Here is an 18254-nt window from a genome sequence, read left to right as displayed (position 1 = left end):
AAAAACCAGATACAGGAGTGCACACATGTGCACACCATCTGTCAGCCTATCCGTGATCTGCAGGGGGACAGTTTATTTGCCCTTCCACTTGTTGAGACAGAGCTGAACAACAACGGTGACTGAGAGTGCTGAGCAGTGGTGATGAGAATTCAGTGTTTGAGAAACTCAGGGTGATGATGACCCATTAATAATGTGCTGTCTAGCAAATCGTGACTCAGTTTCTACATCTTCAAAATGGTGCTAATGGCAGAACCAAATATGGTGAATATAGAAAACAAACAAGCTTACAGAGAGCAGTGCTTTGTAAATTTAAGTAAATTATGCTTAATCATACTGATCGATTAACTCTGGATTTCCTAAAAAAAACAAAAACAAAACAAAAACAAAAACAAAATCAAAAACAAAACAGGTTACTTGGGGATAGACAGATGGCTCAGCAGTTAGGAGCTCATTCAAAGGATCTGGGATCCATTCCCAGCACCCATACTGTGGCTCACAACCATTCATAACTTCAGTTCCAGAGGATCAATGATTTCTTTTGACTTCTGTGGGTTCCAGGCACACATGGACAAACATGTAAATAAAACGCCCATACACATAAAGTCAAAATAAAATAAAATTGGAAAAACAATTTAATTGCTAAGCAAATCTATTTTATATTATATGGAAAGTGTCAAAAGTACCACCAACTTATGACAAGAAAATATTAAATTTTAACTTCCAAAAAAACCCCTGATAATTTATTGAAAATTATTTCCTTAAATATATATCTATAAGATTTGAACACCAGGTGGCACCAAAATAACTTGGTTTGTTTGGCTCCTTCCACTTGAAATTACACAGCATAGCTGTCAGTCAGGCTGTTACAATGATGATCATGTTATTAATGATGTGAGTATAATTAAGCCAAATGTGTTGTTTCTGGAAAGCAAAACAAAACCTGACATTTAAACTATACATAAAAGGCATATCTCTGGTTTGTGGAGCCTCTCTGGAATATTATGACAATTGCCATTGTTTGACTTTATTACTTGCTTACAATTTAAATCTCTAAGTGTATATGTAAGTAAACTAGTAATAACAGGAACAAGATATTTCTAAATCTCTCTTAGTGAGGACTTGCTGAGAAATCATTAATTCCATGGCTAAGTATTTTGTTTTATTTTTTTATTTTTTTTTTTACTCTTTCTGGTTACCTTTAGTATAGAGATAATCAGTGTTTATTCACACTATTTGATTTTTTTTATTTTTGTGATACATTTTTTTTCTGTAATCCAATGACACATTCCAAAACAAGGACTGATAACAAATCAGTGTGTTTGTAAGAATTGTCATCCCAACTGTGTGTGGAATCAGACCCTTTGTGGGAAGAAATGTGAGTAAATGTGTTGAGACATAAACATTTCCAGGTGATTTAAATGATTTCACAAGGTGTCAACCTTAAAAACCTCAAAGGAAATGATTATTTTAACGTTATCACCCTCCACAGAATAGCCTTCTCAATGGTATAGCAGGCAAGCTGCAGGGATGTTTAGAAGAAAGAGATTGAAAGGAAAGCTGCGGAGAATAAACAGTATTTAAACATGCCCACCTGTCTGGGGAGTTCTGTGAACAAAGGGTGAGCTCCAAGGCTGCCAGTTTCTTTTACCCAGTACTTGACATCTCACTTGAAATACATATATGCTGTTTGGCTCCAGGTAGAATTCTGACTGCTGCACATATGTTAAGTTTGTGTCAAATTCCTTAACCTAAAATAGATGCATAATGGCAGTGAAGTGATGTGACGGGCATTTAGAATGGCTATTCCATTCAGCAGATGTATTAACTCAAATAATTAATGTTTATACAAACAACATAAACTAAAATATCCAAGGAAAGTATAAGTAAAAAACAATTATCATGTCATGGCTAAAATAGTTACCATATTCTTCCAGAAATGAATGTTTAAGGTACTCTGATCCTCATCTTACTTTGATGTAAATTATGGTCTACATGGATTTTGCCTTTAAAAACACTGTACTCTGACCTTTGGCATCAAGAGACTTTGAGGCATAAGCCTGCTCTTGGTCACTGGCTAATAAAGGACTCATATACTTTTAATTGACTTAATCAGGGTGGTTGTCTATATCTTTCTTGTATGGATTATTACAGGCGCCCCACCCCATCTCCAGGGCTGCACTTCACAGGAGCCTCTGATGCTTTTCTAATAACACATGCACCAGGCCCCTACTTCCAGTTTTCCCTGCTGGCTAGACCAAAGCAGGTTCACATTCTCAATCAAAAGATGAAACACAGGTGTCTGAGAAACACTTAAAGAAATGTTCAACATATTTATCCTTCGTCATCAGAGAAATACAAATCAAAACTACTTTGAGATTTCATCTCACACCAGTCAAAATTGGCAAGATCAATAAAACAAATGACATCACATGTAGGGAAAACCCAACTTATTCATTGTTGCTGGGAGCACAAACTCATACAGTCACTATGTAAATTAGGGTGTGAATTCATCAGGAAGATGAGAATCTATCTACCATAAAATCCAGCTTGAGCATATATCCAGAGGACTCTACACCCCACTACAGAGAAACTTGCTAATCCATATTCATTGCTGATCTATTTACAATAGTTAAAATTGGAAACAGCCAAGATGCCCATCAACTTATGAATGAAAAATGAAAACGTGATACATTTATATAATGCAACATTGTTCAGCTGTTTAAAAAAAAAAATCCTAAAATTTGCAGGTAAATGGATGGAGCTAAAAAGAGTCCTCCTGAGTGAGGTAACCCAGGCTCAACTATTGTGTTTTCTCTTATATTTGGATTCTTTTTTCTTGAGACAGGGTTTTTCTGTGTTACAGCCCTGGCTTTCCTGGAACTCTCTCTGTAGACTAAGCTGTCCTCCAACTCACAGAGATCCTCTTGCCTCTGCTTCCCGAGTGCTAGGATTAAAGGCATGCGCCACCACCACCACATGGCATGGATGTTAGTTTTTAAGTCTTTGATATGTGTGCATATATATATATATATATATATAATGTATAAATCAATATGCACACATATATATATATTATATATTATATATATATATATATATATATATATATCCACAGAAGTTAGGAACTTAAAAAAGAACTGGGAAGGAGAAGAGGATCTCCCCAGGAAGGGAAAATAGAATAAGCAGAATGTATTGTTATGGAGAAGGGAGGGACTGAGTTGGAAGGATTAAATGGGGAGAAGGATGAAAGAGAAGGGTAATAGGAAGAAGATGGGGAGGGCAACAAACTAATGGCCGTTTGAGGTACTGTATGGAAACCTACTAGTATAGAAGCTTCCTAAAATGTATGCACAGATGAAAGAAATCTAAACAGGGTCACCAATAATGGAGTAGCTATTGCTACTATATATAGTAGCTATTGCTAACTATATATTTTACACCACCAAGTAAAACTCCAGTGTCTGCAATGGGTTACATCTAGTTGAGGTGGCCAACACCTCCCCATGGAAATTCCCAAAACACTTCAGGCTATTGCCAAGACTATTGGAAGCCCCTATTGCTGAAGATAATTCTTCTACATGGGAAGGCCCTATTGCTGAAGATAATTCTTCTACATGGGAAGGCCCTATTGCTGAAGATAATTCTTCTACATGGGAAGGCCCTATTGCTGAAGATAATTCTTCTACATCTCACTGAACACTCAGAAATTCAGCTGGTGTCCAACTAGGAAATTCACTCTTACTGACTAGTGTTCATGATACTAGAAGGTACTCATGCTACCAGTGTGGAAGCACCAACCAACCTACAAACCTTGAGATCTGCAATGGTGACCTGTCTGCAAGATGTTCTGGCTCAAGAGTGACACAAACAGTGTGTGAGTAACCAATCACTCTCTGCTGGATTTCAGGCCTATTTCATGGGGTGGAACCCATGCCAGACAATGCTTCTGTGTTCAGTGAGATATATAAACATCTTCAGCAATAAGGCAAAGCAACTTACTGAAGAGTTTTTCTGGCTTTCAGTTTCAGAGGGATAAGAATCCATGATGGCAGAGTGGAGGCATGGCAGTTGCAGCAGGATGTAGAGGGCTCAATATTGAACCATAAACAAAAATCAAAGAATGTGAATTGGGAGCAGCATGTAGATTTGAAACCTTGGAGCTCATTCCCAGTGATTGACCTTCCTTTAGCAAGGTCACACTTCCTAAAGCTACCCAAATCACCACCAACAAGGGATCAAGTGTTCAGATGTTAGGGGGAACATTTCTCATTCAAATTACCACACAGTCCCAATGTGTTCTTTTCTCCTAGTGGCCATGACTTGCCAAAACTGTTAACAAAGGCTGAGAGCCTAAATAAGGCTGGCAGCCCTAATAAGCTATGTGCAGTCACTCATCTCAATGGATCAGTTAAAAAGCCAAAGACATGATGAAAAGCAGGATGAGGTGATTTATTCAACACAGCTACATTGAGAGGAGAACTAGGAGGTCCAGGACATCTTAGGGGGTCTGACATAAAGCATAGGTTCAAACTAAAGAAGGTCTGGCAAAAGTGTGGTCTATCCATCACCACTATCAAGGCTTCATCTGTCCTTCAAAGTGGGCAGACAAGCCTGTAAAGCTGGGTGAAGCCTCTCTTTGGCAGACAAATTACCCCTCTAGATAGGACTAGGATCCTAGCAAGAGATTCCTGAGGCAAATTCTAACATTTTAGGGACCATTGTTTCAATATTCTGATAGCCAGGGACAATGGCCATTCCATGCCAGGGAATATAGTTTACATTTACACTTTGTAAACTAAAGCCAATGAAGTAAATGTACATGAATTTGTAAACTTGTATATTTATTGTTATTCAATAATTTTGATGTGGAATGACACAATGCATCTGTGTCATTGGCATAGCTCACTTAGACACAACCATCATTGGAGATCCGGTCTTACTTTGTAATTTGTACTACACTCTGGCTGGTTTGTTTTCCTATTGCGATTTCCAAGACTTTCTTAAACCTTTTTTGTGTGTCCCAATCAAATCTTAAAATCCAAGAAAAGATTGTGAACTGAAGTTCTTAGAGGAAGCTAAATCTATATTAAATGTCTTGCAGATTGCTAGATCTTGGTTGATCAGAACATCCTCATTGTGGAGAGATGCAATGTTGTAGTTTATACCCTGTTTTCTTGGGCTTTCTTACCCCCCTTTAATAGCCATTTGTCTTATGTTTTGCATCTGGCCTAACATTCACTTGGGTAAATGTGTTAGAATGTATCACTAAGCTCAGCAGATGGAGGCATCCACCAATTTCACAATTACCCACAGTTAAATGGAGATTGCTGTAGACTGTACAATTTGAAAGCAGAGCAGAGCTTTGACCCTGTGGTCTGAGCCACAAGGCTTTCCTTAGGTAGCTGTTATTGCCCTCCAGCTAATCTGATGGAGACTGTCACCACAGAACTGAGGTGAAAGGTATGTAGCCCTTTTCAACTTTCAATTCTTTTTTACTGGGATGACCTAGATGAAAATATCAGACAAGCTTCATCCTGGCTACCTTTGACTTAACTGGAAAATTACAGAAAGAAATGGTGATCTTCCTTTTTCTGTGGTCCTGGCTGTATTTTAGAAGCATGGTAGTGGGGCTGGGATGTGGGCTTTGGATTGGAGCCTGCTCTTTTCATTTTCTGGCTATCCACTGGATACCTGGAGCAATACAGATTTGTGAGAGGCACTTATGTACCATGTAAACTTGGAAACACTTGGCTTGATTTACTCAGGCTTTACTTCATTTATATGATGAATGGAGTTAATTCGGCCTGTCACAAAGGATTGTTGAGAGGTTTATTGTGAGGATTATAGATGATGATGAATATAATAGTGGAAGGAGGCATGGATAGAGGCATCTTTACATTTGAGATGTAGCAATTTGCTTAGAAAAATTTCCTCCATGGGGGAGGGGAGGCTAATGAATGCTGTGGGATAGTATGCTATGAATATATATTGTTCTCATTGGTTGATAATAAAAACTGTTTGGGCCTATAGCAAGACAGTATATAGCTAGGTGGGAAAGCCAAACTGAATACAGGGAGAAAGAAAGGCGGAGTGGAGACAGATCTGATCCAGCTGCCCAAGGGACAAAACATCAGAGAACTGGTAAACCACAGGACACATGGTAGTGTATAGATGAATAGAAATGGGTTCATTTAAATGTAAGAGCTAGTTAGAAATAAGCCCAAACTATAGGCCAAACATTTTGTAGTTAATACTAAGCCTCTAAGTGATTATTTAGAAATGGCTTTGGGACAGGGCAGGACAGAGAAACCTCTGTTTATACATAAAGTTTAGGAGGTAAAAAAAAAAAAAAAAAAGAAGAAGAAGAAGAAGAAGAAGAAGAAGAAGAAGAAGAAGAAGAAGAAGAAGAAGAAGAAGAAGAAGAAGTCACTTCACTGACTAAGAGAACAGAAACTTGGAAAAGTCTCCAGGGCTCCTCCAAGCATAAAAGTGACTCAACAGCTGCTGTGGGAGGATCCACTGGGTGCTGTACAGAGAGACTGAGTTACCTGAATGCTGTGCACATAGCTCCAGGGTGGATGCTTTCAGTGAGTCATCACCAGTATTTGGGGCTTTTGTGTAATGCAGCTGCTTTTGAGTCATTCCTGCTCCTGTGGGAAACTCGTCACCTATATTCCTCTTAGAAGACCCAACAACAATTCATTGTTTCACCAAGTTGGGCATTGGTGTAATCTTTCATTTGGTCTGTCATGGGTTCCCTTTCTGTGGTGAATAGACTTCTCTTTCATCTATCTATCTATCTATCTATCTATCTATCTATCTATCTATCTATCTATCTATCTATCTATCATCTACTATCTATTTCTAATCTGTCTATATCTATAATCTATTTATCTATGGTCTATCTATAATCCATTTATCTATCAGCCCCATTTGTGTGTGGATGTATTGCATCTCCCCAGGAGAATGTTGTCAGGCAACATTCTGTATTAAAAGGGCATATTTGTACTTCATAATTTGAAAGACATCTGAAGGAACACACTGTAGAAATCCCAGCACCACTTTTAGCAGTTTGTTTTAAGTTAACCTTTAACCTAGCTGTAATCCAGACTGTGACTTGGGAAGAATGTAAGATTCAGTGGCCTTGAGTGTGTGTATAAACTCACCTGTCCTTACACAGAGGCCATAATGAGAGAAACATCAAGAGGTAAGCAGAGACAAAGCTGACCACTTGACCAGTGGAACAAAATTAAACCTTTCAATGACTTATTGTCTTTTCTGACTTGCTATAAAAATACGCTTACTTTGGCATTCAGAGGACATGTAAACTAAAACTCCTGATACAGAGGTGGGCAAGGCAGGGCTGTTCTAGAGGGCTAGAACTATTTGAGAACTAGAGGCAGAAACGCTGAAAGTGACAGTCCAGGTGACACAGTAAGACTCTGTTCAAAATTTTAAGAAGTTAGCAGCTACCTAGCCTCCAATCCCACAGGTACTAGGAGGGGACAGAGAAAGAATATTTCAACTGGAGGACAGATGGCCTCTGAAAAACCTGTCCCAAGGCATTGGTAGTGCCTTTCTAACTGGCAGATATTCATGTAGTCTTCAGTTACCTGGCTCATATGAAAGTTTATTATATTCAAAAGTAATAAAATGACATTTTCCAAATGTAACCTGGAACCATTTCCTAGGTCAGACTAATTCCAGTTAATGTGCATGTTGTTCATAGATATTGCCCTGAATTTTACTAATGAAGCTCAGACACTTAGAAGCAGCTTTTGCTAAAAAGCCTTCACTCCTCTCTTGGACTCACAATATAACTAAAGGCAGGAGACAGCCCACATCTCACTTTCATTTCAAGTACATTTGCATCCTGTAGTTTGAAAGCACAGAGAAAAATTATTGTCCTTGTTTCTTTTCAGGGTTCCAGAAACAGAGTGGTTTCCCAGAACCACCCTGGTGCCCATATGAGGATATGCCTCTATGGAGGAGAGGGCACACCTCAGTGAAGGGGAAGGCACACCTCAGTGAAGGGCATGGCATGCCTCTGTGAAGGGGAGGGCACACCTCAGTGAAGGGGAAGGCACACCTCAGTGAAGGGCATGGCATGCCTCTGTGAAGGGGAGGGCACACCTCAGTGAAGGGGAAGGCACACCTCAGTGAAGGGCATGGCATGCCTCTGTGAAGGGGAGGGCACACCTCAGTGAAAGGGAAGGCACACCTCAGTGAAGGGCATGGCATGCCTCTGTGAAGGGCATGGCATGCCTCTATGGAGAAGAGGGCAGACCTCAGTGAAGGGGAGGGATGCCTCTGTGAAGGGGAGGGCACACCTCTGAGAAGGGAGGGCACACCTCAGTGAATGGAAGGCCTCTCCTGGGAGAAGTAATGTCCTGAGAAGCACTTTAAGGAGTAAGTACATTGTCAGACCATGTTGCAGGACCAGAACTGAGATGGTAATTAATGAGATCACCCCTAGTCAAGCACTGGGTAAGTATGTATGCCTCCTACCATCTATTTAAACCAAAACTTCATGTCAGTATCCTGAAGATGGACTTGGGGGTTATTGAATCCTTTATTTTTAATTTTTAATTTTTCCCCATTGTGGTTACATTCAACGAGTCTCTTCTCTTTTCATATATCTGCTTTCACTTTTCTCTTTGATTAATATGTTGGAGACAAGTGACCGTGCTTAGCCTGTTAAGGCTTCCAGGACGAGGCTTGTACCCTAAAAGCTTTGATTGAAAACCAACTGTGTTTCTCCTAAAATACTTGGTAATCTAATCTTGGTATTTAAGTTCAGCTAGTTTGTTCAGAAATTCACTTTTACTTTAATCTCATGTAAGATTAAAGTTTATACTAGTTATAAATCTTAGAGTTTGATTGTACACTTTTAAAGATTTGTTTTTATTTATGTGTATGCTTATGTTTGTGTTTGTGCACATGTATGAAGATGCCCATTAAGGCCACAAGAAGGTTGTAAGATACCCATTGTTGGGAACCAAATTATGGTCTTCTGAAAGAACAGCATTGCCGTTAGCCACTGAGCCACTGCTTTGGCTCATGCATCACACATTTTCAGTTTAAAAACAGACATCTTACTCTAACATCTCCATTTTGAATCCCTCCCACCCACCATGCTGTCAGAATTTAGCATCGAATGCTTTAGCTTTATATCCATGGATATGGATGTAAATCTCATCCCGAGACAATCCTAAGAAACTAAAAATGAACCCATTTATGTGTCAACTCAGCCTATTTAGCAATTTACAGAAGGCAGAAGCAACCCCACTCAGAAGCACACAATAATCACTGAAACCAGAGTAGTTCAAATGTCACATCAGACAAAAGTGTGTGGAGCGGGAGCCTTCCCAAGTCCAGTCTGAAATCTGCTAATTGGCTGTTCTGTAAGTCATTTCCTCAGATGCTAAGGAGTAACAAAAACTTAGCTTACATTCCACGTTTGGTTCCTTGTTGCTTTGTATCTCATTTCACAGAATGCGTTCTCAACCATGGTTTTGCTATCCCAGTAAATTATGGTCTTGGGCACAGTAGCATTTACAGATTCAGCTCTGGAAATGACGGGCACAGAAGGTATTACTAGAAGAAGAAACAAAATACTAGTGATTAAGGAAGTTCCCCAGGAAGAAATTGGTAGCTTTCTATCAATATGTAGACATGTCAAAATTCAAATTACAAAACCCTACAAATTCATGATCTAAGTAACAGCTGATGAACTTTGTCTTATTTTCTGATTTATTTTGTAAGAGAGAAATACTCCTTAAAAGTCCAATGAAACTCTAGCTGCTGGCCTTATTATCCAGAGTATAAAAAAGAGATAAAGGAGATATATTTTCTTCCATGGCTTGTGTTTTAAGTGTTCCCAATGTACCATGTGTTAAAGGCTTGACACCACTAGAAGACGAAGGGAACTTTAAGATGCATAATCTAGTAGGAGGTCTTAGATAATAAGAGATATGTGACTTCAAGGGGTATATTTGGGGCTCTGGCCATTCCTCTCTCTCTTTTTGTTTCCTAGCAACCATAAAGTAAATAGCCTCTTCCACCATGCACTCTACTGTGATGTGCTTCTCGCCATGAGCCCAAAGCAGTGGGATCAACCAATTGTGGACTGGTACTATCAAAATGGCAAGCTAAATTACATCTTTCCTTCTTACAAGTTATCATCTCAGGCATTTTGTCACAGTAACAGTAAGCTAACACTGTATCAATGTTTCTTTCAGATAATCTTGCCTGACAAGCTGTTAAACATATCTTTCACAGTAATACTCTTTTTGTATTGGGGAATAATGAAGCATGTGAATATTTGCATCTACTGCTAACTTGTTTTGTTCTCCCGTTGCAATAAATAGGTTCTCTAAGAGTAAGACATTGTGTGTCCTGAAAGAGGGGCTGACATTCGGATGGGTCACCTTATAGTTATTTTAGAAGAAATTGTGTAACTAGTAACTAGGATATTCATATTTCTAAACCATCCGAACACTTGTAAATTTCTTTATCTGAACAGAATATATTGTTGATACTTTTCATTTATTCTATATGTAGAATATAAAGGTGAAAACCTTTGTCTTTGTTAGATAAATTATCAACTCAAAAACCTGCATCTAGGCTTCAGGAACTGTTGCCACAACTTTAATATGAATTAACTCATTTTTCTTCATTTTTGACTTCGTAAAATACATTTTGGCAAGCTATTGTTGAAGTAACAATTATCTAAAATCATGTACAGAGGTTTATAAAGAATTATAAAACTAAAATATGCTCTCTGCAGTATAGTCTTATACAGGACTAAACAGCAAAAACATCAAAAGAAAATTAGTTTCATTCCAGGGCTCACTGCAGTTGACTTATATCACCTGCATTACACAGTTGCTTTCCTTTGACTAGTACAAGATGTGTTCCAGTAGTAATCAGATTCTAAATTTTTCTGAAGTAAAGAAAGTAGACTTTCAGAGCCCTGGGACCACATAAAATCCTTTTAAGTACTATCAAGGCTATGAATTATATTCCTGCTCCTGTCTCCCAGTTGAGTTTGGGGCAGACATTCATAATAGCACCATTAAGCATTCTGAACCCTGTAAAAATTATCAAAATCTCAAAAAAAATTAATGACTTAGGGAAAAGAGAAGGGGAGAAGATGAGGGAGGAGGACATGAGGGATCAGGAAGACTAAGTCAGGAGAGGAAGAGGAGAGGAAGAAAAGAGGTACCTTAATAGAGGGAGCCATTATAGGTTTAAAGAGAAATCTGTCACTAGGGAAATGTTCAGAGATCCACAAAGATGACCCCAACTAAGAATTTAGGCAGTATTGAGAGGCCACCTTTGATGTCCTTCCCCTATAATGAGATTGATGACTACCTTAATTACCATCCTGAAGCCTTCATCCAGAGCTGTTAGAAACAGAAGCAGGCACCCATAGCTAAAGCAGTGAGCCATGCTCCTGTAATCCAGTTGTAAAGATGGAGGAGGAATGAACAAAGGAGTCAAGGCTGCTGGAGAAACCTACAGAACCAGCTGACCCGACCTAGTGAGAGCACACGGACCCCAATCGTAAAGTTGGGGAACCAGCATTGGACCAAACCAAACCCTCTGAATGTGGAAGCCAGTTAGGAGGCCTGGGCAGTCTCCTGGGACCTCTAACAGTGGAACCAGTATTTAGCCCTAGTGCACAAATGGACTTGGGGATCCCATTCCCTCTGGAGTGATACTATTTCACCCCAGATACGTGGAGGAGGACCTAGGCCCTCCCCCAAATGATGTGACATCCTTTGCGGATCCCCTATGGAAGGCCTCACCGACCTTGGGGAGTGGGTGGGGGGTGGCCTGGGGGGTAGGTAGGGGGCATGGGAGGATGGGAGGGAGAGGGAACGGGATGGGGATTGATATGTAAAATGATTGTAAATTATTAAATAAAAAAGTAGATAGAAAAATAATGACTATGTTAAGCCCTCTTCATAAAAAATAAGTGCATAAAGTTGGAGGTGAGGATAAAAAGAGAAAGGAACTCATGGCCATGTGTACGATTACAGGATTGGTCACAAAATACTCTGCCAGAACCCTAATGTTCCACAGAAAATGCTTATACAGTGTCTGTCCTTCAGCTGTCTGACCATACCTGGATTGGCATCACCTTTGTTACTAATCCCTATAGTCAAGGGTAATCAATTCAAAACAATTTATAAAGTCATCCTCATTTTGCCTTTGAATTTTTTTGCCTCACCCTCTTTCAATTCACATATAGTTTACACCAGCAACATATTCACATTGCACTGCTAAGACTGAACAAACCAATTCACCCTTGAAGAGTCCCTTAGCTAATTATTTAGGTTATCAGGAGATTTTGCAGAAACAACTATTAAGAGGAAGCAAATATATGTTTAGTTTTTTGAGAAATGCAGGTAGTACCTGTGGTAGTTTGAATCATGTGCCCCCTAAGTCTTGATGTCCATTTGGTGACTATGTAGGAAAGATTAGGGGGTATGGGCTTGTTGGGGGAAGTGTGTTAGTGGGGGCAGACTCTGAAGTTTCAAAAAACTCTTGCCATTTCAAATTATCTACTGCTGCCTTCTCTTTGCAGATCAAAATGTAATCTCTCAGCTGCTGCTCCTCCTACCTGCCACCAAACCTTCACCCTGCCATCAGAGACTCTGACACCATAAGCCAAATCAAACTCTTTCTTTGATAGGTTGCCGTGGCCATGGTGTCTTACCACAGGAAGAGAAGCGTAACTAATACAGAAGTTGGTACTAGGAGTGCTTTTTGGAGGAATGTGCACTACTTTGGTACCAATGTGTTGAAAAGTGGTTGAATTCTGTAAGCAGGGATTAGTGGCTGTCCTAGTACAGGCTTGGAACAGAGTAGTGATGAGACCTATACAAAGTGTGAAGCCATGGTTCAAGAGACTTCAGAAGGAAGCGATAACTTTAATTGGTGTGGAGATCATTCCTGTGATATTTTGGCCAAGAATCTGGCTGCCTCCTGCCCAGGTCCTAAGAATTTACCTGAGACTAAATTGAGAAATAGTGTGACTAATTTCTCTGGAAAAGATTTCAAGACAGCTTGACCTTGACTCTGTCTGGTGGAGATTACTAACCATCAGCATGCAGGTTTATAGTGAATAAGAGCAAGAAATACACACTGTACAGAGAAAAAGACTCACAGCCAAGGTTGTGCTGCAAGAGATAGGGCAATCAAGGCAAGGAAGGCCTCATCTACAGTGGAATAAAGGGAAAGGTGTCCTCAGGGCAAGATCCCACCCAACTAAACATCTACATTTAACAGGAAAAGCCTGAGGGATTTATATATTCCTAAAAAGCAACAACTAATGAAAGCTGCTGCAAATGTGATTCAAGGGAGCCAGGCTCCTTCCAAATGGGTCAGCTGAACTTGACAGTGTCATCCACATGGTTCTGACCTTAGAGTCATGAAAGATACACAAGGAAAGGTTATAGAATCTCCCTCCATGGTTAAGGAGAGTCACTGAGTCCAGACAATGTTTCAGTTATGATATGATCATAAGACTTACGGATGTGAAGCAGGGAATGGAATATGGTTGTTTGATTGAGACTTCCCCCTTAAATAAGCTTTTGGCATTTGAACGTTTGTTCCCCAGCTGGCGGCCGTTTGGAGGAGAATTAGAAGGTGTGTTTGTTGGAGGAAGAATGTCATTGGAGGTGGGTTTTGGGGTTTCAAAAGACTCCTGCCGTTTCAAGTTAACTCTCAGCCTCCTGCTTGTGGATTGAGATGTGAACTCTTAGCCTTTGCTCCACCATCATAGACACTAACCCTCTGGGACCATAATGCCAATTAAATTTTTCGTTTTAGAAGTTGCCTTGGTCATGGTGTCTTAGCACAGTAATAGAAAAATAACTAATACAGTAGCAGGAGAGGGTTAGCATGAAAGAGCAATGCAATGAAGAACTAGTCTTCAGTTTTGAGAAAACTCAAACTTTTGAAAAGAAACGGATTATAAACACACGTTTGACTATGGTAAGACTTAACTGTCGAATCTGTGGTTCTCGTCACTAATGTTTCAAGATTCCCACCTCATGTTACATTTTTAGGAAAATGTTAAATTCATCTTGGATGTTATGCATTTGTTTTTCAATTGTATTACAATAGATTATGAGATTATAGTTGTTTTGTGTCTTTCCAGCATGATTACCCATAGTGTGAGAAAATTAATGGTCACAATTGTCAGGAGACAATCCTCTTTCTTTGCCTAAATTTATTTTGCTGCCCAGTATTTCAGGATAACCTTCATAATGTTCTTAAAGGCCAACTTGGGGCTATTTGTGGAAATTGCTCTCAGGATCCTCTGTGCTCAGCTTCATAAAATGAATCGTGTACTGAATTTGCTAACACTAGTTTGGTTGGTGAAGTTGGAGATGTCCATACAATTTTCAGCAGTCTGTACGCACTTGCAAAGGACCCTCCCCGACACACAGTGTGCAGAGCACAGGTCCTTTAGTATGCCATGCCTTTTACAATGTAAGGTTCATCGTATTTGAGTACAATCCTTGTTTCTTCCCATCTGTCCTTGAAGGGTGGCAAGTTCTTTTAAGGCAGATTTCATGTCTCTCTTAGTCTCCCTGGCTTTTGGAACACAAGTTCTCAAAACATATTTGTAAAATCACTGCCATCTAGAGGTAAGACTGGAGGGATCTTCAATTGCAGAATTGCCCCAGGTGGAAGAATACATGAATAATTTGATTGCTTATTATCTGCAGGAACTTTAGGTGTACTCTGTTCAGAATTAGACTATTTGACACCATCCGTGAAAATTAGTTGTCTGTAATAGACATTTAGCATGTCTCATTCCTTACCTATATCGTCCAGATAGACTTGTAGTTGTGGTGAGTCCTCCACGCCTAGGGCATTGACGGCTTGGACCCATACCAAATACTTCTTTCCACCTTGTAATGAGTCAGTGGAGATATTCACATGGCTGGAGGCAAGATACTGCTGCTCTTCTTCTGTCTCTAAGCTATGAGAGAGCCCACAAATTATATTTATGTAGTTTATTTGTTCCAGAAATATTGGATGCTATCTTTTTCATCTGATTTCAGAACCCAGTCTGTTACTAAAACATGAATCGAACTTAATTTTAACCTACCAAATTTTTAAAAAAAACAAATTCATATGTGGCCCAGGCCATGGTTTAACTTTGATGGTTCCAAATACTTTTCCTATTGTAGACCTCCTCCTCTTTAAAATAATAGCTATATAATCAAGTATAAGAATGTGCAAAATATACATATATGCAAAATACACACATCCATTCTTATGTTCACATATGTTGGTTTATATGTATACTTGTAGACATTAATATTATATACTGAAAATTTTAAGTTATATTTCTTTTCTTATTTGAAAAATTAAACATTTTCATGGACTCCTCTGTGTATCGTGGACAGCAGGCACTGGGCTTACAGTGCCTGTTAATGGCTAACTTGGTGTTGTCCACAGCTTGAAATAAATGAGCCACCTCTGTGAAGGTTCAGTCAGCCTTTTCAGTTGGGTATTTACTTCTACAAGATTGGGTAAACGGTGAGAGTGAGAGGAAGGTCGGGATGGGGTGAGAGACTGAAGCAGGATAGGGAAGGCCAACTGTACAGGTAGAAAAACCCAGCACATTGTAAAATGTAAGCAAAACGATATGGAACTCAACAAGTACTGTCATCTGCTGCATGAAATGGCAGGAAGTAGCTGGGAGTGGAACAGACCACGCCCCAAAGACCTTCTGTTTATGTAGAAGTTCCATTTCGGGGCCCGCCTCTCTCCGGACCCCATCCCTGAGAAACCTATCCAAGCAGCAGCTCCTCACGCTGAGATGCTCAAGACTATGCCTATAGGGTATTTAAGACCAAGCCTATAGACCTGCTATATGATTTCTCTCCTGCTTTCTTCTTCCTGAGAATCACCCAGCAGTTGCTTTGCTCAGATTAAACCTGGCTTTATTGATTTGGCTCGATTTGGCTTATTGCATTGGTAGAGAAACCCACAACCAGGGATTTTCAAAATACTTATCAGCCTCTAATGAGCTGATAGGTTGGGATTTAGCATGTGAGAGGAAGAGAGCACATTGGATCAGCTACAAAGTTTCAGAGGCATCTTCCTGAAGGGTAGACTGCTGGGAAATAAAAGCGGTGTAGGAGAAAGAACAAAAGTTCAGTATCATCCAGAACTGAACTATTAGTTTGAAGTGAGGCTCAGTGGGGATGGCCATGACATACTTTGAAAACAGAACCAGCTGAATATGGTGGTAAATGCCTATAATCCCAGAAATTGGTAGGCAGAGACATGAGAATCCCATGTTCAAAGTCATTCCTGGATATACAGAGAACTTTAGGCTACCCTGGGCTACAGTGAGATCCTACCTCAAAAAATAATGAAAGAAAGTAGTACTGATTTTTACCAGGTAGCTGATTAAATGAGATAAAGGGGTCCTTCGCTGTCTAAGACAACAAAGACCATAATGGTAGGAGGTTGGGGATTAGGCAGTACGGAGAACCATTAAATGCCACTTCAGTTGCATCAGTATTTTTGCATTGTATGACTAAGGATTGCCAGCCAGCCGGTTAATCCTGATGAATTCCACTTGAGTTTTGCTCAACTGTGAAATTTCATTAGCCAGCACTGCCTTTGGACAGCAAACAGGAGAAGCAGACCAGAATAGGAGTCTTCTAACTCTCAAGTGATGGAGACATGTGAATCTCTCTGTGTGTGTGTGTGTGTGTGTGTGTGTGTGTGAGAGAGAGAGAGAGAGAGCGAGAGAGAGAGAGAGAGAGAGAGAGAGAGAGAGAGAGAGAGAGCAGCCCATGGGAATCAGTTCTTCTTTTACCCTGTGAGTCAAGATTAAACTCAGGTCATCAGGCTTGGTAGAGAACACCTCTGCCTGCTGAACCATCTAGTGGCCCTCTATTTTTCAACCTCTACTCTGAAATATCCATAGTGTTTTCGTTTTCTCTCTCTCTCTCTCTCTCTCTCTCTCTCTCTCTCTCTCTCTCTCTCTCCTCCTACGTAGCTCCAGCTGGCTTGGAATTCATTACGTAGACCAGGCTGGCCTCAAACTCACAGAGATCTGCTTGCTTCTGCCTCCCAAGTGCTGGGATTAAAGGATTACACCACTCACTGGCTTTTTTTTTTTTTTTTTTTTGAGACAGGGTTTCATGTAGCTCTAGCTGGGCTTTTAACCTCCTTGTGTTGTTGAAGACTACCCAGTTTATCCAGAGTTGAGGGTTGAACCTGAGGCTTTGTTCATACTAGACAATCATTCCATTGAGTCACATTTCAACCCTGAAATTCTCATTTCTAAGAAATGGAAATACTTCACAGATCTGCACATCACCATTCATGGGAATGGGGTATTGGGGAGTCATCAGCACCTCTTTTGCACTGTTCTAATTATGGTGTTTGAGCTACTGAGTTGAGGCAAGGACTGGCTGGATTTCATCATCTAACACCACCAACTGCTTTTCTTCTAAGAGAACTTTAAAGTTATTGCCATTTAACGCTTTTCATTCCATTCTAGCTCCATTTATTGCGACATGCCTGTTTAGCAATTCCTGAGTTTCTGCAGCTTCCTAATACTTCAGTAAGAATCAGAACTTGATTCATGTGACTTACAGAGACACACAGATTCAAGAATCAGAAATTGATGCAGGCGACATGCTTGCAGACACATAGATATGAGGAATTAGCTTTACACTTTAACCAAAAATGACTTTATGAATTAAATACCACAGAAATGTTCTGTCATAGGAAAGTCACCCTAGGAGGGCTCTCTCAGGTGGCATAGAGGGGGGACCAGGTAACATGTCCCTAGAAACTCAGGCTTTAAGTTACATCATTTTCCCATACTGCCTCTTTTCTCCTTTCATACACTGTGAGAATTAAGATACTTTACTTAACCTTCATATACTTCAGTTTAATCACATGTGAAACAGGAAAGATGGCATAATTGTAATCATGAATGAAGATAGGTGCATGAGAAGAGAAAGCAACAGAGGACTTATTAAATTATGACAAATTAAAAGGTGTTTGTATGTTACTTTTATGAATATAAATGAAATTAAAAAAATTAAGACAGGGTTCCTCTGGGTCTCAGGTGGGCCTTGAACTCTTAATTTCCTTTCGGTGGCTTCCCAAGTACTAGGGATTGCCAGTGTGTGTGCACTACCACATCTGCTTGATATACATACATACATACATACATACATATATGTATAATTTGT

General features: G+C 39.8%; 1 protein-coding gene across 1 annotated transcript in view; it reads right to left on the bottom strand.

Annotated features, from left to right (window-relative positions):
- Positions 1-18254, bottom strand: part of Il23r (interleukin 23 receptor) — a 59589-nt gene that overhangs the window by 23774 nt on the left and 17561 nt on the right. Inside the window, exons 4-6 of the mRNA XM_027430239.2 lie at positions 14844-15004; positions 9452-9597; positions 1592-1748 (exon numbers count right to left, since the gene is read on the bottom strand). Of these exons, the coding sequence (XP_027286040.2) occupies positions 1592-1748; positions 9452-9597; positions 14844-15004 (464 nt within the window). The remainder of the gene's footprint in view (positions 1-1591; positions 1749-9451; positions 9598-14843; positions 15005-18254) is intronic.

The sequence above is a fragment of the Cricetulus griseus genome, chromosome 8 (assembly GCF_003668045.3).
Source record: "Cricetulus griseus strain 17A/GY chromosome 8, alternate assembly CriGri-PICRH-1.0, whole genome shotgun sequence".
Classification (NCBI taxonomy): Eukaryota; Metazoa; Chordata; class Mammalia; order Rodentia; family Cricetidae; genus Cricetulus; species Cricetulus griseus.
Note: the sequence above shows the minus strand (reverse complement) of the source record. Positions and strands in the feature narration are given on the sequence as shown.